This window comes from Talpa europaea, assembly GCF_964194135.1.
Source record: "Talpa europaea genome assembly, chromosome: 12".
Classification (NCBI taxonomy): Eukaryota; Metazoa; Chordata; class Mammalia; order Eulipotyphla; family Talpidae; genus Talpa; species Talpa europaea.
The window spans coordinates 56,578,153-56,600,739 of NC_140079.1; the positions used below are offsets into that span (position 1 = coordinate 56,578,153).

At 38.2% G+C, this 22,587-nt stretch overlaps 1 protein-coding gene across 3 annotated transcripts in view; it reads right to left on the reverse strand.

Annotated features, from left to right (window-relative positions):
• Positions 1-22,587, reverse strand: part of RASAL2 (RAS protein activator like 2) — a gene marked incomplete at both ends in the record, with an annotated part of 312,747 nt that overhangs the window by 20,532 nt on the left and 269,628 nt on the right. For 2 of the 3 annotated variants that reach the window (XM_084249589.1, XM_084249588.1), the window contains 8 exons: positions 579-778; positions 2,826-3,027; positions 4,312-4,548; positions 5,668-5,812; positions 13,411-13,555; positions 15,935-16,489; positions 17,051-17,149; positions 19,162-19,315. In XM_084249589.1, coding sequence (XP_084105715.1) covers positions 579-778; positions 2,826-3,027; positions 4,312-4,548; positions 5,668-5,812; positions 13,411-13,555; positions 15,935-16,489; positions 17,051-17,149; positions 19,162-19,315 — 1,737 coding nt within the window. The remainder of the gene's footprint in view (positions 1-578; positions 779-2,825; positions 3,028-4,311; positions 4,549-5,667; positions 5,813-13,410; positions 13,556-15,934; positions 16,490-17,050; positions 17,150-19,161; positions 19,316-22,587) is intronic. The other variant, XM_084249590.1, reaches the window with a different exon arrangement.

Genomic DNA, 22,587 nt, shown 5'->3' on the forward strand with positions numbered 1-22,587 from the left:
TATTTTTTAGTTTATCCCTGAATGGTGTATCCTACCCCATCATTGTCTATGGTTTTTTCTAGAATTCCAGTCAAATTAGGTTTTAAACCCTCCCAAGACAATCTAATTCATTCTTAATCAATTCTGTCTAAAACTTTAAGAGCAGGAGCTCTAAGGGGATAAAGAATCCCTGCTTAGGTACACTTCAAAAAACAATGTCAACACAGAAAACAATGTCTAAGCATCTACATTGAATGGACTTGTTCAGTGCACAAAGCCAGCTCTAAAATAGTTTTAAATGAAGAGCTCCAGATCTTTGAGTGCTACAATATAGTAAAATACCAATTTCATAAAGACCTTAATCTTCCATGAAGCAGGACCTAGTTTTATTTTAACACACTTATTGAATATATTATCTCTATACTATCATTCTGGAATTATACCAGATCTCATGTATTATGACAAACAGTTGGATTTATCTCAGGTCAGGTGATTATGACTTTAAAGTTATAAATTAAAAAAAAAAGGTTAAATAGATTTCTGCCAAATCTTTAAACATTATCTCTCTGAGACAGTAGCTCAAAATCTCTCTTTCATACCTGTCAGTGGGGTCTTCAAATATTTTCTGCAGTCCAGAGGAGAGGCTTCCACTGACATTTGGACTGGAGTTATGCTCAGTGAAGCGTCTGAGTTGTTGCTGTATTGGTGTAGGGTTAGTCAGAGACTTAGTGATATCAGCAAGAACACGAGGGAGAGGTCCCAATTTTGCCACGGTCGCCTGTAGGAAGGAATTTTCACCCTAATTGGATAATAAGCATTTCGATATCCACCACAGATTGTTTTTGGGACATGATGCCCATTGATGGAGGGGTGTAGGTTGGAGGGAAGGGTAGGTGTTTGCATGTGGGAGTGGCAGGTTCATAATGCATTGTTATGGAGCAGCGGAACCATGGCGTCGAGATGAATGGAGGAGGCGAAACAAGGTGCAGCAGACATTGAGGAAAGAAAGGAAATAGAAATTAGGATTATGCAAATAAAAATTAAAAGTCATGCTCAAAACAACCAAACAATTGCCATTCCAACTAAAATAGACATGCAAAGCAAACTAAATTTTTGGGATGCTAGTAGATTGAGATGGGGGAGGGAAGGGGAAGAACCATACACCTTCTAACCAAAAGGGGTTTCAAGACCAGAGGAGGGCTAGTGTGATGAACTTCCAAAGAAAATGGATCATGTGAGGAAAGAAATGCATGCCAACATAAAAGAAGGTGCTGCATTCAGGAGACCAGAGCACTGCAGGGCACACAGTTGATATTGTCACCCATTACCCCATTTAATCTTGGGAACCCTAACCTTCTACCAACTGAGTTTGCATCAGGAAAATGATTTTTTTTTTAAACAACAAAATCAGGTAAACTCTCTATGTGACATGTCCAGATGTAGTCTTGGTTCCCAGAACCAAATAGATTAAAAAGGAAAAAGTGTGTTTATACAGCAAAGCCTATTAAAAAAGACCTTGAACCTAGAAAAACAATGCCTATTTCACAAGCTATGGGTTTCTGCATCCCACTGATGCAGTTATTCAACAGAGAATAACTTTTTAGTACTTATTTTATCTACCACATCATTTTTTCTTTCATAAATTCTTATTCTCATGGGGTCTTATGGGACCCTTCAATAGTTAGACAGTTTTAAATGGCTGCCTCTGGGTTGTCTTTGTCTTTTCAACCAACAGACTCCTCAACCCTGCTTGTATGTGCACAATGCCATCTGAAGAATGCCTTTACTATTCAACTCTCTTGAGCCATGATTCATATTGAGGGAATTTACCCCCAGCATAGCTGTCACTTCGAGGACCCTTATTGCCAAGAAGGGTCCTTGGAAATAAGGAATGATTTATTATTTTAAAGATTTTTAAGTACAAGTGGACCCCCTACCATTTACATTTCCTCAGAAAAATGGTCTTTGTAAAGAGATTTTACTCCCTACCCCCGATTTTATCAGTACTTTTGAAGGATAACAGGAAAATGGAGGAAAACAAATCAATAAATTCTTATTACAGAAAAATAACTTTTGTTTTTTGAAGTAATTCTAACACACCACCACACATTTACAAAGTACCTGTAGCAAACAAAAACATTAATAATAATCATTGTGATAAAACTAGCCAAAATCTGTTAGGCTATTTCCATTATAAAATCTATTCCTCTTTGCAAAATTATAGAAGGAAGAAAATAATTGCCATGGTACACATTTAGTTATTAATATGACTTATAATAAATTCTTAACTTATAGTCAGAAAAATTTATTAATAATGATAATTGTTTTCAGTATTCTTTAATTCATATCTGTAGAAAAAGAAAACATTAGGATTTTCAGATCTCAGTTATATTAAGCTTGTGATTTGCATAATAAAAGACATAATCTCATGGGTAAAGCTAATTAAACATGATAGTTTCACTATTTGTCTAATTCTACACTATTGTTAGAAATTACCATGAGTTTTTATCTGATTTTATAAAACATGAATAAGACTACATATATCAATATTTGGTACCAGTTTCTGAGCAAATTTTTAGATATGTTATATATAATGATTGATTTGTAGAAATATAAACTCCATTATTCAGGTAATTACTTAAAGATGTGTTAATAATTTCATGCTTTCTAGAATTTCATGGCTTGTAAGCCACATATTTTACTCAGAAATTTACCATTTATTCCCAGACTTCTAGGACAAAAGGTTGCTTTTAACTAGCAGAAAATGTGGCTGCGATACTCTCCAAAATTCAGGTAAATTAGGTTCACTATCTCCCATCTCCTATTACCCTTCCAGCCTACTTTACCTTATCGAGTTGGGAAACTACTTCCCACAGTAAGGAATGCAAAACTGAAAGCTCTCGGCCCAGATCAATGTAACCATCAAAGCCTGGGGTGTTTGAGATGGTGTCTGGATTAGAGATCTCCAAAAGAAAGCGCTTCATTCCACCCCATTCATGTTCTAAAAAATCATTCATGAATGCCATGTATTCTTCTTTGTTACCAAATCTGAAGTAAGGGAGAGAAAAAATGAGAAAGAAAAGGGAGGCAATCATTTTGAATTGATTTTACACAGAGATATAAAATTTTCTTAGTTGGAGGGGTAAGTAATCAATTTGTTTATTATCTGAAAGTGATAAATGTTAGCACACACTTTTTTTTTAATACTCAAAAACTTTGAAAAAATTTTCTATTTCTGTCAGATAAAGTCAAAACACTTTTTCTGATATTTAAAGATCTCTGTAATATAGCCTTCCTTTACCTACCAAATGCTCATTGTTATAAACCTTCAATATTGCTAACTCCTTTGAAGTCTTTCAAATATATTATACTCTTCTTCTCCAAGGATTGCTTGGGCTATTTCTTTTAGAGAATTTCCCTTTTCTTTGGCTATCTAGACGCTACCTATCTTCAGGACTTAGTTTAAGTCTATTAACTTGTTCTAAAATAAGCTAAAAATAAGCTAAAAATAATTTTAATCATAATTAGTTCAAATGTGGGTACATATTTGCATTAGCTTATAAAGGTAAGCAAAGTTAAAATAGTGCACACGTAAAAAGTTACTATGCTAGAAATAAATTTGTTTCATTGAAGTCCTATTTTTTTCTGTCAATACAATGTTAATAGAAACTTATCCATGGGCCTCCCCTGGTGGCACAGCGGTTGAGTGCTGGGCTGTGAAGCTGCCTGCAGCCTCTGCAGCGCCGGTTTGATCCCCGGCCACCGGCGAGGGTCCCACATGGCGCACAGACCTCTCCTGCTGCGCCCGCTGCTCCCCTCAGCAGTGTATTTCGTCAGTCTGCTTGTTCTGTTCCCTGCTCTAGCTCTGGTGAATTCGCTCACCCTTCCGCACTTCTGACTGTACCCAGTGCTTGTATAAATAAATAAATCTTTAAAAAAAAAAAAGAAACTTATCTTTAGGCTTTAATACTGTGTTCATCTGTGATCAGGTCTGACAGTGTGAATTCCTTCTCACTGAGTGCATAAATTATTTTCCTTAAATTGTAAAAATTACATGAACTTCAAAAATAGAAAACCATGAAAAATGGGAAGAAAAAAGGCTGGATGTGTCTACTCTGCCACCCAAACCTACCTGCTGTTCTCATTCGAGTGCATTTCACCTCCAACTGTTTTCTCCTAACATCTTTAAAAAAGTTTCTATTTTTTTTAAATAACACCACAGTGACAATCTTATAACATGCACGATGAGGCTCCCCATCCCCATTCAAATTTTAGTTCTTCTATAATTTTTAAACAATGCTTTTAAAAAGTCCTTATGGTAGCAACACCTACTTGGCAAAGTTAGCCAAGTTCTGAATGACCTTGGCAATAAGAGTTAGGGTCCTGGAGGTGCGGTCATCAGGATATTCCTGCATGAGGTTGAAGAGACTAGGAGACATAATGGCTGGGCACAGGAAACGCAAAAACAATGAGGCGCTGATGAGCCGCTCACTGATGTCTTGTTTGCCACGGTTCAGGCACTGCTGCTTCCATGATGCGAATACTTCTTTCAGCTCACGAGGGAAAACACTAGGGAGGGAGAAAAGATCAAAACCTCGACCATAACCCAAGAAAGCACAAGGGATTTCCCCACCCTGGTTGACACACCTCTGCTCTAGAGCCAGGCTATGGGCAGAGTTGAGAGTTCTCTACCTAATTTCACTTCTGAGAAGTGGTAGAAAATTCACAGAAGCCCAGAAGGAGACTGGAAACCCAAAGTCACAAAATACAGGGATTACCTAAATTTAGCTTTGCAAAGTGGGAAAATGGTTTAGCTTCTGACTAAACCATCTGGTTTAACATAATCTCACTAAAGACCATTTGCCAAAAATCTTCCAAATCTCACCAATAGCTATGGTAGGAACAATGATCAAAAATCACTAATGTATCTTTTTAACACTAGTAAGCACTGTAGAGAGCCATTAAAATACCTTTTGTGATAGAGAATATGGTGCTAATATTTTGGGAAACATTACAATTTATGTAGATAGTCAGCATGTTATAGAGCAGCCCCGATATTAAATGGGTTCCTGGCTGTGGGTCCTCACCCGCGCGCTTTAAAGAGACTTATGAATACTCCACTACAGACACATGCAAAAGGGTTAATAAAAGGTTTATTTACAAGAGAAAAAGGAAATAAGGAAAGGGTACAACTCAGGGAGAAAATAGGGAAATAGAGTCTTTAATGCGTCCTACCCGATCCGACGACCTGGAAACCCAAAGTCACTCTCAGAGCTGACCGAACGCTGCAAGCTGGCCGAGAGCCCAAAATGGAGAGCCCCAAAGCCCACATGTCTGCCTTTTGTATCCACCTGGCTGCTTAACCCCACCCTCAGGTCCCAGCCACCTTCCCTTTGGTGGTGATGGGATTTGGAGTTCCCAGTGTCTTTGGCTTTGACCTGGGGTGGGGGTGGAGTCCACAAAGCCTATATGGAATTTGCTTTGGGACATCCTTTTCCCCCTAACAAGCACAGGGGAACTTCTGCTTACACTGGAGATTTAGATTTGAGACAACACTGAGGTAGGAAATTCTCACTTTTCCCCCTAAGCTCTTTCTTTGGTTAGGAAATAACTGTTAACATTGTGATGACTTTCATATGGGAAGATTAAATTCCATAAGCAGGGGATGAGGCACTGATATCAGCTCACCAGTAAGAGTTGATGATCTTGCAGAAAGCCAGCTCACAGCACATTTTCAGGTTGCTCTGATGGTCTATCAGTTCACTAGATGAACATTTGCTGGGATCCACTTCACAATTCTCATCTGACTCATACAAAGCTTTGATGAACTCCCCTAGTTGAAAGAGAAGATAGACAGTATCACTATAAATAGTATCTTCCTGAATAGAATAAAAGGATTAGAATTTCTGTCCAAAAATGTATAATGGGGAATTATTTTCTGAGACCTGACAATGAAGGCATAAAAGTTTGCCTATGATGGATTATTGCCCTGGACTTAAGAGCTACATCATCCCAAATGCTTATTTTCCTTATCCTAGAAGTAGAAAAACAGTAATTATTATCATCACCATCTCTGTATTTATATTAAAAAATGATACTACCTTAAAGAATAATATAATTTTAGAATAAATAACCCAAGTATGATTGAATAGTCTACTGAAGGTTTTAAATGCCAATGCTGGTGCCAAACATGGGCATAGTTACTGAACACATCACAAAGCTGTAGCAGAACATCTCTTTATATAATTTGTATATACTTTCCCCAGGTAAAATTAGGTTAGAAGCTCTGTTCATATATACTATCCTCTATAAAGATATGCTCAATATTCCATAAAAGAACAAATCTTTCCTATTATCCTCCATGATATAATATCTTACAGATGTTCTACTCTTTCACAGATTTGTGCTTATTTGATCACAATTTTTACCTCCTTTCTAGGACGACTTTTTTTTTTTTTAAAGATTTATTTGTTTATTTATACAAGCACTGGGTACAGTCAGAAGCGCGGGAGGGTGAGAGAATTCACCAGAGCCAGAGCGGGGAACAGAACAGGCAGACAGACGAAATACACTGCTGAGGGGAGCAGTGGGCATCAGGAGAGGTCTGTGCGCCATGTGGGACCCTCGCCTGGCAGCCGGGGATAGAACCAGCGCTGCAGAGGCTGCGGGCAGCTTCGCAACCCAGAGCTCAATGGCTGCACCACCGGGGAGGCCCATAGGATGACTATTCTTAAAGATCAGACACCAGGTTTTATACAAACCCCTATTCCCTCAAATAGCTCCCAAAGCATTGCAGGTGCTTAATACGGTAATGTGTGTTCTTGGTTTTTATAGGTCTCTGAAAAAGGAGTAGATCTCTGAATGATCCTTTCAAATCTGCTTAAATTACTGAAGTTTCAGGCTAATTATACATTTCATGAAAATAAACAATATTTTCTGCAAAATTAAGTAGCAGTAGAAATATGAAAAGTACTTTCTATCAAAATATCCCTAGTAGTGAGGTAAATGAAAGCTTTTAAAAACAGCTATGCCAGAGGAGAAGCAATTGTTTGGAAGAAAAGTGCTTGGAGAACAGGAAAGGAAAGTGGTGTATAGAAAAAGTAGAGGCTTTGGGATGAAACAGATCTAGGATTAAGCATTAGAAGCATCACTTAGCTGATTGCGGGGCCTTGGAAAGTACTGAACAAGTCTAAGCTTCTGCTGCCTTATTTGTAACTACTACCAAATGGTGCTATGGTGAGGATCAGAAATAATGATAATGCATGAACAGATAGTGCCTGACAGAAGCTCCATATAGTATGTATTGTTATGTGCAAAAAACCATACAACTGTAAAATAACTTTTCCTAAGGTGAAATGACCAAAAGCTAGTGAAAGACTTAAAAAATGTTTACCAAGTCTCACAAGGTTTGAATCTGACCTGTTCACAAAGAATCTTATGTGTTTCCATTCAATCTATCTCATCTTAAAGAGCACCAAACGGCCTCCCCGGTGGTGCAGCGATTGAGCACTGGGTTGTGAAGCTGCCCGCAGCCTCTGCAGCGCCGGTTCGATCCCCGGCTGCTCCCCGGCCACCGGAGGAGGGTCCCACATGGCACGCAGACCCCTCCTGCTGCCCACTGCTCCCCTCAGCAGTGTACTTCGGTCCTTCTGCCTGCTCTGCTCCCTGCTCTGGCTCTGGTGAATTCTCTCACTCTCCCGCGCTTCTGACTGTACCCAGTGCTTGTATGTATAAATAAATAAATAAATCTAAAAAAAAAAATAATAAAGAGCACCTAAAATTAAAACTGTGTCAAATATTCCATGCAAAAATTGGCCCACCTCTAAATTTATATCATAAATAAGGTGTTCAGTTAGTTCTATAAGGTTATATGTATTTCAGGGAAGTGGTTTAATAGGGAAATATATTAGGGAACATAGGAAATAGGGAAATATATTAATAAATAGATCCAGAATTTTAAGAATATTTTTCTTCAAAAAATATTTTTTCTTCAAAAAAATAAAAGGGTAAAATAACCCAGGGGTTCAGAAGTAAATGAATTATCTGTAGTGGAAGCATAAAAAGTATTTGAAAAAATTTGATTATGCCATATTTAAAGCCCGCCAAGATAATGAAAATGATTTTCATTTTTCTAAATAGAACCTATGTCCAGAAATGAAATGTACCATATTGAAGCTGAATCTTTTATTGGTATGTATCTAGATGTTGCTTATTTGACCAAAAATTATTGAGACAGGGCCTCCCTGGTAGCACAAGGGGTTAAGCACAGCACTGTGAAGATATCTGCAGCCTCCACAGCCTCTCCCCGCTGGCCAGGGAGCTACCCACATGGTGCAGGAGACCTCTCCTGTCTAGCCCGCTGCTCCCTCCGCAATGTATTTCAGTCAGTCTGCCTGTTCTGTTCCCCACTCTGTCTCTGGTGAATCCTCTCACTCTCCCCTTCCCCTGCACCTCTGGCATGTACCCCAGTTGCTTGTATGCATAAATAAATAAATATTTAAAAAAATTATTGAGACAGCTTCAAGAGTCCATCTACATTTGCTCTCTTGCCCTTGAAGGGGGAAAGAAAAATCCAAGCCAATGGGAGTAGGTACTTACTTTGTTGTTTACATGTGAGTTTGTTCTACTCTGATTTCTATATAAATAATTATTTTCTAGCAGCCATATTTCGTGTGTAGAAATAAGTTAGTAGGTTATGGGTGTATTACTGCTTCAAAGGAATTTGCTTCCGCCACCAGGGATGGACATCAGATCTTCTCAGGAACTCCTTTACTTTATCTCACAGATGGTGTTCTGTGTGTCACAGGACAACATGCCATCTGATTTCAATCAGAATGGTAAAAGGGGCTAGCAGAGGGACGATTTAAGTCTAACTGAGGTAGAATCTGTGTAGTAACGTTAATGCTCTAATTACGATAAATGAAGATTGGCTAAAAAGCAGATAGATATTACACAATATGAATGGCAACTTTTTTTTAAAACTTTTTTTTAAATATTTATTTATTTATACAAGCACTGGGTACAGTCAGTAGTACGGGAGGATGAGAGAATTCACCAGAGCCAGAGCGGAGAACAGAACAGGCAGACAAAGTACACTGCTGAGGGGAGCAGTGGGCAGCAGGAGAGGTCTGCGTGCCATGTGGGACTCTCGCCCAGCACCGGGGATTGAACTGGCGCTGCAGAGGTGCGGGCAGCTTTGCAGCCCAGCACTCAACCGCTGCGCCACCAGGGGAGGCCCCTGAATGGCAACTTTTAACTCAATTTTCCCTGGAATTCCTCAGGCTATCTAGGAATAGCAACTTTTTTTTTTTTTTTTTTTTTTTTGCTAAAAGCGTATGTAATATAACAAGTGCTCAGTTGTACTTACTAATTTAGTTTTTGGTTTACTGAGCTTTCACTGTGAAATTTTTTACTGTAATACATATCATGAAATCTTTCTCAATTTTGTCAATAGAGGCTCTGGCCATAGCAAGGACAGCATCATGTGATAAAAATAATAGAATCTTTCTCAGGTACTGAAATATTGGAATTTGTTATGGTTGCTATTTCAAAAATCACTTATTACTCTCTTAAAACATGTCTGCATTCACGTTGGTTTCAAGGCATATTCTATAAATTGTTTCCAAAATAGAACTTCTTCCATAAAGGTAAAATATAGGAGAAGAACCAGTCATTAGTCTTATTAGTAAGGCTAATAAGAAATGTATGGCATTAAGTGGGAAGAAGCCAGTAGGGGGCCTCCCTGGTGGCTCGAGGGAGACACAACCTATGAGACACAACCTATGAAGCTATCCACAGCCACGCAGCATGAGTTCCATCCCTGGACAGGGAGCTGCCCACATGGCACAGCAGACCTCTCCTGACTCGCCCACTGTTCCCCTCAGCAGTGTATTTCAATCTGCCTGTTCTGTTCCCCACTCTGTCTCTGGTGACTCCTCTCATTCCCCTGCCACCACACCTCTGGCCTGTACCCCAGTTCTTGTACACATAATAAAATAAATTAAAAAAAAAAAAAGGCAGTAGAATGGCTGTCCTAAAGAAGCTTTTTTTTGTTGTTGTTTATACTCTTGGAAATAGCAGTCATTTCACCATCGTGGCCCTTGCTCTTGTGTAATGAATATAACAGAGATATTTGTAGGTTATGTGAATGTCTTTCATATTCACTGAACTAATTTTCATGTCTCATTGAGCCAATCTGTTATTAAATTATTCACTGTCCTATTTGACGGACATGAATCTACTTCTCACTTCGGAAATTATTTCACTTGGAAATCCTTTTTTAGAAAAAAGCACACTGAATGGTAAAATGCAAAATATTTGATTTTTAAGAAGTACATGGCCAACAAATACTCACTTCTATGTCTACAGAATGGAGGGACACTTTATCTGTTTAAGATACTTTATCATGGCTTCTCAAAGATAATACAAATCATTACAGCAAACCATAAGATTTGTAATAAGATCCTTTTTAAAATAAATTTTTATTGAGGCTGTAATAATTTTATGTAAGTGAATCTATAAATTTTTCTGTGCCTTTTCTAATGTTAGTGAAAATTCATTTTCACTATTCTCATAAGTTCCCATTAGATTTTAAACTAAAGATGTACACACGACTTAGAGAAAGAAACCAAAATAAAAAATGAAGATAGGAAACAGAAAGAAAGAATTTAGTTTTCCAGGGTAGGAACTAATCACTACTATATGAGTAGCAATTACCAATTCCATGTAAACATAGTGTCTTATTTCTTAAAGTCATTCACTTTTTACCCCATACAACCTGGTCTCTGTCCTCCTAATATCAGTCCCAGCCATCACTAGTGATCATTAAGTTGCCAAATGCAACAGTCATTTTTTTCTTTTTAATCTTTACTTCCCTCAATCTCTGACTCCACTGATATTTCCTTTTCTCCTGGTGTCTTAGACTCAGTGTTTTCCTGGTTTTCTGCCCTGCCCCTGTCCGCACCATGTGTGCATGTACATTTCTCTGATTCTCCTTTCTACACCATAAACTCAGGTATGTTTTAAGATCTGTCTTTGCTCCTATCCTCTTTCTGCTCTGGCAATCTCAAGGCTTCATTTACCCCTTTCACATGGGTCCTAAATTTCCAAGAGCCAGCCAGATATCTTAGGATTTTATATCAAACCTAGAATTTCTTACTAGAAGTTCAAATTGAATACATGTAAAAATAAAAATGTCATTTTCCATCTTACAAGTCTACTACTTTTATGTTCTCTATTTCTGTTAGTAATCTCATCTTCTAGCCACTCACAAAGGTCCAAAATTCACTATAGTATCTGATCGCCTCCCATGAGTCCTCACAAACTGAAAAGCTGCCAAGTCCTATCAGTTAAACTTCTTTAATATTTCTCCCATCTACCTTTTCTCTGATCTTGTTCTTGTGGATGATCTCATTTAGAATCTCATTCTCTCTTTTTTTTAAGTATTTTCCAGTATCTATATAATTTTTTAAAAAGATTTATTTATTTATGCATACAAGAACTAGGGTATAAGCCAGAGGTGTGTGTGTGGGGGTGAGAGGATTCACCAGAGAAAGTGGGGAGCAGACCAAGCAGATCTACTGAAATACACTGCTGAGGGGAGCAGTGGGGGAGTCAGGAGAGGTTTGCTGCGCCATGTGGGTTAGCTCCCTGGCAGGCTCAGGGACAGAACTTGTGCTGCAGTGGCTGGCGATAGCTTGGTAGTGCTGTCTTTAACCCTAGTGCCACTGGGGAGGCCCAGAATCTCATTATTTCTTGCCTTACAATGGCTTTTTAACCAGTTTCTCCTCTTTAAGTTGCTTTCCTTACCAATTTATTTTAATTTTCATTCTGTTAAACTATTGAAAGTGTCCTGCTCAAAACTTTCAGTGGCTTGCCATGATTATTGTAAAACCCAAACTCCTTAGCTAGACATTCAAATTGATTCTAATTGTTTCTTAATCTTTTTTGTTGTTGACTTGTCTTTTTCGTCTCATTTTTCTGCTAATTGGTTTTATTCAGTATGTGCCTGGTTCTCCAGAAACCCTATGCCTTTTTGTTTCTATGTGGTTCTTTTCTCCATGCTAATCCCCATCAATTCTCTTGACCAATTTCTGTTTTACATAACATTCCCTTTCTTCATTCTACACACACCATGAGTGTATTTCACAGGGGATACCTTATAATCCCATCAGCTTGAATCAATTTATTACTGGAGAAAGCACAAGATTTCTCTCTCTCTTTTTTTTTTTTTGGTATAGGGATGTCCTTATCTCTCCATACTGTAAGCTCCTTTAGGGCAAACAATCCATTCCTTCAACACACTTTACTCTTTGATAGTCACTTGTGATTACTGAGCCTCTGAAAGGTAGCTTGTACAAACTTAAATGTGAAAAATATATAAAATATACACTGAATTTCAAAGAGTTTATATAAAAAAAGTAAAAGCCCTCATTTGGGCCTACCCTGGTAGCTCAGTGGTTGAGTGCTGGGTTGCAAAGCTGCCTGCAGCCTCTGCAGCGCCAGTTCAATCCCCAGCCGCCAGGCGAGGGTCCCACATGGTGTGCAGACCTCTCCTGCCACCCGCTGCTCCTCTCAGCAGTGTACTTTGTCAGTCTGCCTGCTCTGCTCTCCCCTCTGGCTCTGGTGAATTCTCTCACCCTCCCTTGCTTCTGACTGTACCCAGTGCTTGTATAAACAAACAAACAAACAAACTAACAAACAAACAAATAAATAAATCTTAAAAAAAGCCCTCATTATATTTGGGTATGTTGGGTTAAATAAAATGTTATTAAAATTAATTTCATCAATTTCTCTTTACCTTTTATATTTTGACTACTAGAAAATTTAAATTACTCACATGTGACTCCATTATATTTCTATAGGATAGCGCTGTTCTAGATTCTTTAAGTATGGGGGAGATGGGGGTAAAAGAAATGACTATGTTCTTCAAGGAACTAATGTGTATTTTACCATGAAGTACACAAAACTACTTGGTCTTACTAGTGGTTAATACCTGGATTTCATGACCAAATTCGGAACTGCAAATGACTGGCTTAGTCAATAAAATGTGATACATGATAGCAAATGTTAATACTTTGGAGATTTAGGTGTTATATTTTAACGAGATATAAATGCCTAATATTTGGGGGGAAACAGATCACCCTAAGTAGTGACAACCAAGATTATTATAGTGTATTGTTGGATCAAGAACTTGAGTATCTGGGATTAGCTGGATGTGCTGATGGGTTTTCTCTTTCTGTACATATTTAATAAGTGACTCTGCTGATCCTGTAATGGTTAGTACCACAGAGACTTCTTACTGCTGAAACCCAAACACTGTAATAACATAGAACTAAATAACATGCAGAATTTGAGCTTGATTTGTGTGTTTCATGAGGGTGAAATAACTTAAAAGGGGAAGAAAATAAAACATGTTTTTCTCCTCCATACCCAATGCATCATGAAGATATTGCTGTCCCACCAACTTGAGGTATTCCTCAATGGACTTGGTGGCAATGGTGTTCTCTCTGAAGATCAAGACATCATGTTCTCCACAACGATCCACTTCAGACATCACCAAGTCGGTCAGAAAATCCTGGTAGAATAATGTTCAATAGGCAGAAAGCAACTGAATAAATAATATACATTCTAAGAGTGGTGAAATATCAGAGATGCTGGGAATGCTGTTTTAAAACTAAAGCTACCAGATTCATTTCAAAGAAAAAAGCCAGTCAGGCTAAAATCTTAAGCGTCACCACCCCTAAATTTAAAATTCCTTCAAAAATTTTCCATTACACTTTTGATAAGGACCATACATAACTCTGAAAGCAGTCTTACAAGTCTCTGTATTTTATGGTTTTTATCTACCCATCCAGCCTCATCTTGTACCATTCCCTGTGGATTCTACTCAGACTAAGGACCTTCTTTTGAGGTCCTTGAATACATTAAGGCCTCTGTAAAACACAATGTTACCTATTCAGCACAAAGCTTGTGCACACGCTGCTCTCAGTTCTACTTCACTCCCACCACTGGTTCCTGTTCCCAATGTCATGGAGTTAGGAGTTTAGTTTACATATCATTTCCTCGGGGAAGGCTTCCCTCACCAACACTGCCCCTGAACTCCATTAGTCAGGTCTCCTTAACCCACACTCTCATAGCACCATATACCTCATTTATTCTCTGCACGTCTCACTGTAATCACACATTTATTTTTTCTGTGGTTATTTGATTAATATCTGTTTTCCCCAGAAGACAATAAGCCCCATGAGGCCAAATACAGTATCTACTTTTGTTCTATATATTTTCAGGACTTAAAAGTTTCTGCTGTGGATTAGGCATTCATTATATAAAAATTATAAACTGGTTGACAGTACCAATGTGGGTGTTTTTAACTTCCACACTGAATTCATTTTCTAGGCTGTCTATGTATGTAAGTGTGTATATATGTATGTATGTCCCACTGCCCATCCATCCATCCACCCAACCATGGAAGGGGGAAATGCGTAAGAAGAAATAAAGCTATTAATGAGCAATTGCTTTATTTCTCAACAGTCCTAAAAAAACTGATGTAAAATTCAGTGTTTATTGTCATCTGGTTTAAAATGTGTTAATATTATATATTTTGAATGTTATACATTTATTGGCTATTTCAAAGTCTCTAGAACCAAAAGCAGAGGGAATATACTGATACACTTTTACTTTAAAATTACGTATTTTATACATTAATTGGATTTATTCTGGGATAGCTCAATGGTGTAAGAGTTGTACACTTAGAAAGCACTATTCAAGTTCTTATGCTAAAGGACTGGAGGAAACTTTGCGGGTGATAGTAACATTCTGTACTTTGACTGTTATAGTGGTTTTTATTGTTGCTTAGTCTATCAAAACTTACTGAATTTTTTACTTTAAATAGGTGTAGTTTTTTTTTTTTAATGTAAATTGTATCTCAATAAAGTTGTTTAAAAAATACTACATATATCCTGGTCTTAGAGCAACTGAAGAGTAGAAAGAATGTATCTGTACAATTTTAAGGATGACTCCAAATTTCAATGACATCTAATCTCATACTTAGAAATTTTTTAACACCAGAAACCTCAAATTTATTATCAACCACAAAAATGATAATCAATAGGAAAGCAGTTAGGCAAGGGACTAAATACTGAATATACTGAAATATTCTGATTTGCATCATGAAGTCTTGAAAGCACTTTTATTATTTTGTTCTAAATAAATTATTCTAGTTGTGTACATCTCTAGATTGAAAGTGCAATTTTGCCAAAGACCAATTTCCATATAACATAATGGAGACTCATTCTAGTGAAATGAATATGTCTCACAGAGGTGGTAATTACCATATTCAGGATGATCAAAGACTCTTATCAATTGGTTCTTTATACAATTAGTATAAGTCTTTTTCCACCTTCCTACCTTTACTTCTATGCAGGATAAAATGAGATAAGGCTATCATGAAATAGCTACCAATTATACAATATCCCATGGTATTTTTATTCCAAATATGAATTTTAGTCCCAGGAAGACTTGCTAATGCCCAGGATATTTCTGGAATAGTTCCTTCTATGACTAGGGGATAGAGTCATCAATTGAGCTAAACAAAATACAGTGAGGCGTGAAATCATTATGCAACACACTCTACAACTCAAGGTAAACAATCTTAATCACACTGTGGGATTAGCATGCCAACACCTTACCATCTATTTTGCCAGACAATAAAGAGCTAGCCATGGTATCTAAGTTTCATGCAAATGAATTTTAACATTTTTTTGTCTTCATTTTACTTTAGTTTTATAATTCCCATCTTTCCTAGATCTAAGAACTCCTAATTGGTTTTCCTAATTTTTTTTTGACCAACAGCAAAGCATTTTTCTCTAATTTCGATATCCATAGTATCCATATATTTGTTTCTTTATAAAAGGCAGGGGAGAGATTTTAGGTAACATAATCCTTTCCCACTTACCTTAGCTCTGCCAGTACTTTGAAGAATGTGCACTAAGGCACAAGCTAACTCCTCTTTATTTCTCACACTAATTACTGGTTCCAGGACAGAACATAGCATGGTGTAGTTGCTGGTGACAAATTCTGCAAATTCTTTGTATTGCTCCATAGGCAGAATGGTGATAGTTTGGAAACGTGACTTAATACGAATAGAAGGTCCTCCAGTCTTTCCTTTGTTGGGTGTAGGTGTACTCACTGGATACCACTTTTCTACAAATTGGCGGCTAGTCACACTGGCAGTGGGGATGTTGACTAAACCTACATAATTATTCTTGTCCTTTTTTTTCTTTTTTTCCACATCTTTGTAAATGTGAACTGTGATGCTATGAAGAGGTGGAAGGCTGTAGAATTCAAAATGTTCACCCCAAAAAATATTGTCTGCTTTGGTCTTGCTGGTTGTACGAGCAAAGAGGGTATCATCAAGGCACAGTTCGCAGAAATATTTCTTTTTAGGGGCAAGGTCCTTGGCTTCAATGATCCATAAACGGAGAACATTTTCAGCTCGTCTGCAATTGTCCTATAAAGCAACAAAGTTGAGTTTGAGAGTGAAATTACAGAAAGACAACATTTTCCTCTAAAAGTTCATGATGCTGACTATATAATGTAGGGAGGGCAGTTCATAAACAATGAAAAGGATTACTATCTCATTGTTAGGCAAAATAGAAAGCTTTGAGCAAGACTGTATCAGAATCTTAGAAAGCCTATTTTAATTGGGTTATACAGAGAGAATCTATTTTTATTGGGTGAATGTAAGTTCTTACATAGCCAACTTAGAGGCAACCGAACTAGTTTCGGCAGATACAATAGACGTAGGGTGTTAAGAAACTTGTATTCCAGTCCCATTTCTATTATGTATTAGCTGCTGACTTGGGCAAGTCACTTAACTTTTCCTGAATCTTCTTATCCATATTGGTAAAATGATAATATCTGCATTAAGATTATTTTGAACATAAAAATGCATAACATGTAAATGTGTTTTCAAAGGTTCTATAAAAATCAAATCATTATTGCACTTACTTTCTATCAATTTATTGCTTAGAAGTAAACATTTTTTTTGGACATTCGAAGTCACTATTACCTTATTTGGCTGAACTGTCCTTCGAAGGTTTTCCATCCACTTATCTCTCTCTGAAGCAGAGTTACAGCTGAAGCATTTACTTCCACTTAAGTAGGTAACCTTCAAAGTAAAGAATAGATATAAGGAAAGTGAGACACAGACTTGGGGGCTCCATCTTCCTAGTTCTATCATTTAAGAGTTAGGGATATACTATGAACCCATATCATACTAATGAAGCCAAAAATAATCTTCCTTATTTTATGATATCTAGATTTACATTTAGATCCACTTTTTTTTTTTTTTTTTTTTTTGGTAATCTGGTTAGCATCTATATTCACCTCCTGGTCTATGAACAAAGGCCACTGAAAATTCAGCTCAGGAACCTAAAACTCGTCTACCATGCAGAAAGACCAAAATTAAAAAGCTTTCAGACCATATCACAAATTACCTGCAAATGAATACGCTCAACTCTGAGTTAATAAAAAATAAGTAAAAAGGGAAGAGAGTCTCTCAAACAGTTATCAAATATTTTGGGACTGTCTTCACTGTAATAGTATAAAAGGGTACTAAATGAAATTGAAAAGAATTATCAGTATTGAATTACTATCTTTGGGATCCATTTTTCCTCCACTACGCAATCAGTCTGATGCTTTCCAGTCTTTATTAGGTTAGCCTGACTACTATTACCACTGTCCTTTAAAACTGAAAGTTGATGCATCTATGCCTAGCACCTAACGCTGGGCTTGGTATACAACCTGTTGAACTATATTTTACAAATATTAGTAGTAGAAGTAGTAAAAGTTCTACAAATATTAGAAAGTTCAAATGACTTTCATAAAACAGAACACCAATAAATGATCTGTCCAAACTGCTAAAGCATGCTCACATATTAACTCAATCTCAGGGATTATAACCTAGTGAGTCAGATCAGATTACATTTTTTGTCCAGTTGGTGGTTACATGTACAATTCATATTAGGTTTTTTTTTTTTTTAAAGATTTATTTATTTCTATACAAGAGCTAGGGTACAGGCCAGAGGCACAGGAGGGTGAGAGGATTCACCAGAGACAGAGCGGGGAGCAGAACAGGCAGATGACCAAAATACACTGCTAAGGGGAGCAGCAGGCGCGACAGGAGAAGTCGGCCACGCCATGTAGGAATTTCTCTGGCCGGCCAGGAATCGAACCTACGCTGCAAAGGCTGCAGACAGCTTCATAGTGCTGCACTCAACCGGCTGTGCCACCGGGGAGGCCCCCATATTAGTTTTTGAATACTTACTATTTTGCTCTCCCCAGTAAGGAATGTAATAAGTTTCATTGATAATTTTTATGTTAGTTACAGGCTAAAATAGTATCTGGGCTTACTAACGTTTAAAATTGTATTTAAGGGCCTTGCTGGTGGCACAAGGGATTAAGCACAGCACTATGAAGCCATCGCAGCCTCTGCGGCACGAGTTCGATCCCTGGCCAGCCAGGGAGCTACCCACATGACGCAGCAGACCTCTCCTGTCTCTTCCGCTGCTCCCCTCAAGCAGTGTTTTCTGTCAATCTGCCTACTCTGCTCCCAACTCTGTCTCTGGTAAATCCTCTTACCCTCCACACCTCTGGCCTGTACCCCAGTTCTTGTATGTATAAATAAATAAATCTTTAAAAATATTGTATTTAAAATAAATTTAAATAAGACATGGTTGCAGATCTTGAAATGCCAATGTAGTTAGAGAAATGGTTTTGGTAAATTTACTCAAAGAATCATTAAAATTAGGGGCTTAAGGTTTTAAGAGAAATATAGTAACATAGTGAGTAATATCTTTATTAATGCTGAAAAATTAATGTAGTGATTTGAATAAGTTATTATTGTGACCTCTACAGAGAACGTACTGAGAACCCACTTAACTGAAACCAGACTAGGCCAAAAGGAATAAGTAGTCATCATGAGAAACTTTAATGACCAGTAAGTTAACTAAATAATTTTCCAAACTGTTCCCTATAAGTAGGTAACTTTCAGCAACTGAAAACCAGTTAAGATGACCAAATCATCAACACCAGAGTAATGAAATCACAAAATTACTGGGTAGAGAATTAACATCTTGTTTAACTACTCTTTTTTCTTTCTACGCTTTTTAAAATCTTCACCTCAAAGCAGAAGTCTTGCCCAAGGATGCTACTATGGAGAGGTTTCACGGATACTGGCTCCCCTCTGCCAAGATCCAGACATTCCACTGCACTGCAGGGGCTCAGCAAGGATTCATGGGAACGTGACTCTTTTAGTTTAGGCAGCCCACGAGACCTAGAACAGAAAAAGATATTAAAGGTAGTGTAATGTTGACCAATAAGGAAATGATGGTCTAATGCAATATGCCAACAAATATATAAATGCCTAAGGGAAAAATTAATGAGAAGCAAATGAATAGTTAATGTATAATTATAACAGTAATAACCATATTCATGTGGCATCTATAAATATTATATATATTTGTGTATACACATTCCTTTTTTTAAACAAAACACAAAACATACTATAATATTAACTGTCCCAGGGAACGTCCAAGCTCTACTACAGGCATTGTTTTTAATTCTTCTTTCTATCTTGGAGATGGAAAAAAGACGTTATTCAAGGTTATCATACACATTCTTTTTTTTTTTTTTAAGATTTTATTTTTTATTTATTTATACAAGCACTGGGTACAGTCAGAAGCACGGGAGAGTGAGAGAATTCACCAGAGCCAGAGCGGGGAGCAGAGCAGGTACACTGCTGAGGGGAGCAGCAGGCGGCAGGAGAGGTCTGCGCGCCATGTGGGACCCTCACCCTGTGGCCGGGGATCAAACCGGCGCTGCAGAGGCTGCGGGCAGCTTCGCAACCCAGCGCTCAACCGCTGCACCACCAGGGAGGCCCTACACATTCTTTTTTAAGCAAAGATATTGACAAAAGATTCGTTCTTCTGGGCCTCCCTCATGGTGCAGCGGGTTGAGCGCAGCGCTGTGAAGCTGTCCGCAGCCTCTGCGGCGCAGGTTGGATTCCTGGCCGGCCAGGTAGATACCCACATGGAGCAGCAGACCTCTCCTCTCACGCCCACTGCTCCCCTCAGCAGTGTTTTCGGTCCGTCTGCTGTTCTGCTCCTTGTTCTGTCTAGTGAATCCTCTCAACCTCCCGAGCCTCTGGCCTGTATCCCAGCTATTGTATAAATAAAAAATGATTTTTTAAAGATTTATTTATTTATACAAGCACTGGGTACAGTCAGAAGCACGGGAGGGTGAGAGAATTCACCAGAGCCAGAGCGGGGAACAGAACAGGCAGACCGATGAAATACACTGTTGAGGGGAGCAGCGGGCTAGACAGGAGAGGTCTGCGTGCCATGTGGGACACTCGCTAGCGGCCAGGGATTGAACCGGTGTTGCAGAGGCTGACAGGCAGCTTCGCAGCCCAGTGCTTAACTGCTGCACCACCAGGGGAGGCCCTAAAAAATAAATCTTTAAAAAAATAATAAGATTCATTCTTCCTCCTCGCCCCTCTTACCCTCCAATGCTATATCTTTACCTTCTTCTATCACTGAGAGAATAGTATGGATGAATCCTCATTGTTTCTGCTGTGGCAAAATACACACACACACACACACACACACACAGCCAAAGCCAAACTCTTTAGTATGAGATCCTGCCTTTCAGGTTTTATTTCCATCTCAACATGAAGTTCTTCTCTGGCAAATATTTAGTTCTATCCAGGCTTGCCTGTATAAATAAAGAATAAAATGCCTTGAAGAACCTTCCCATCCTCAAAAGAAATGTTCAAATTCTCACCTAGAAGAACAAATCTTTGCCAACACCATTTAGACATCCTGGCCGATTTGGCTGCAACAAGGATGCCTAGGATCACAATTCCTGTCACCGGAGGAGCTAGTACTTCACTGCCTACCCTTGGAAGAGTAAATTAAGTCAAACAATATAAGGCACAATATTCTTGAATTCAGAACTGGATAGCCATGTGGTTTTTATTCAATAATTATAGTATTTGTTGACCGAAACACTCAGAATTAAATACACTTCAAGCAGAAATACCTAGAACAGGGATAAAAAGAAATGCCTCCTGTAAAGACATTTGTTTTTGTAAAACCTATTAACTAAGTAGCTTCATTCATTTCCTTGAAATAACCATGTTAACATTAAAAGGAACTGATACTTGATGCCAGAGTAGCTTTCAGCTGAATTACAAAATAATGAGATATAGGAAACTGGCACTAAAGGCTGCTCTTTTCCTTCTGTTTCCGTTCTATTATTATTTAATCAAACTCCATACAGTAAGAAACAGCTTAAGGATTTTAGTCCATTCTTATTTCCACACACAAAAAAACCAAACACGATTTAATGTTAAGACTGAAAGATGTGTTCTGATATTCAGCCGGCTTTTTAAGATGAAAAAAAAAAATCAATTTCTACATTCCCATTGATAATACAAAGTATGCACAAAAGGGACAAATGCCACCTAACGTTTTGTACATGAAAAATAACAATATAATTTATTTCTTTTTGTTGTATTGGATGAGACAAGGACATGCTATATACTGTAAACACAGCACATCAACTATTAATAGTTAACTGCTAAACATTTTTTTACGTTCACGTAATTACCATACGACCTTTCCCAGTATGTTTCACAGAAAGTATGATTAAGGCGACAGGTTATCGGAATCTTTCTTAAACACATATAAAACAATTCCAGCCCATTTTTTTCCCCAGGAATTGCTAGGAGGGGAAAAGCCTCTCATTCTCTGGAAGTGAGCCTCTCAGCAGCAAAGATGAAAGCACATTTAAAATAGGAGGTAAGACAAGCGGCGTACTTTTACTTTGTTAAATTCTCTAGGAAAATATTCTAAAACAAATGAATTTTATTTCAAACAAGAGAAATGTCTACCTACATGAAGCAACTGTACAGCCACCTGGCAGTGCAACCCCAGATCATAGCGGAGCCACATGTCGCGATGCAAGTCACTTTCTGAACTACATCTCAGAAAACAACCAACAACCAATAGAAGACGGTGTTCCTGCTGCCTTCGGTTACTGATAACATCTTTGGATAAATGCTTTCCAGGTGTGATTTCAGATCTTCAATGGAAGCAGGGTAGAAGCACCAACAACAGAACATGCAGTCATCTTCCAAACAAGCAGCAGGATAGGTAACACTCCTTCTCTTCCTTCAGGCTGCATCCAGCCCCTCAGGTAACACAAACAAGGTGTCTGGGCTCTAGGCTGGGCCTGTTGCCATGGTGCTACACCTATAAGGAGATTAGAGCCAGAAGGCAGCAGGGAGAAGCTGCAGCTTGAAGGACTCAAGGAGCATGCTCTGTAAACCTGACCATTTTAAGACAGAAAGGAAGGAATGGCGTGGCCCCTATCCATTTCCACTAAGAATATTTCAGAGTCAAGGACTGTATTCTTAAGAACTGAGGCAATCTGGGAGCAGAGGAGAATCTCTTAACTTGGGGGGTGGGGTGGGAGCAAAGCAGATGTGTGTGTGTGTTTGTGTGTGTATATATATGCATATATATATGACATGAAGCCCCCCAC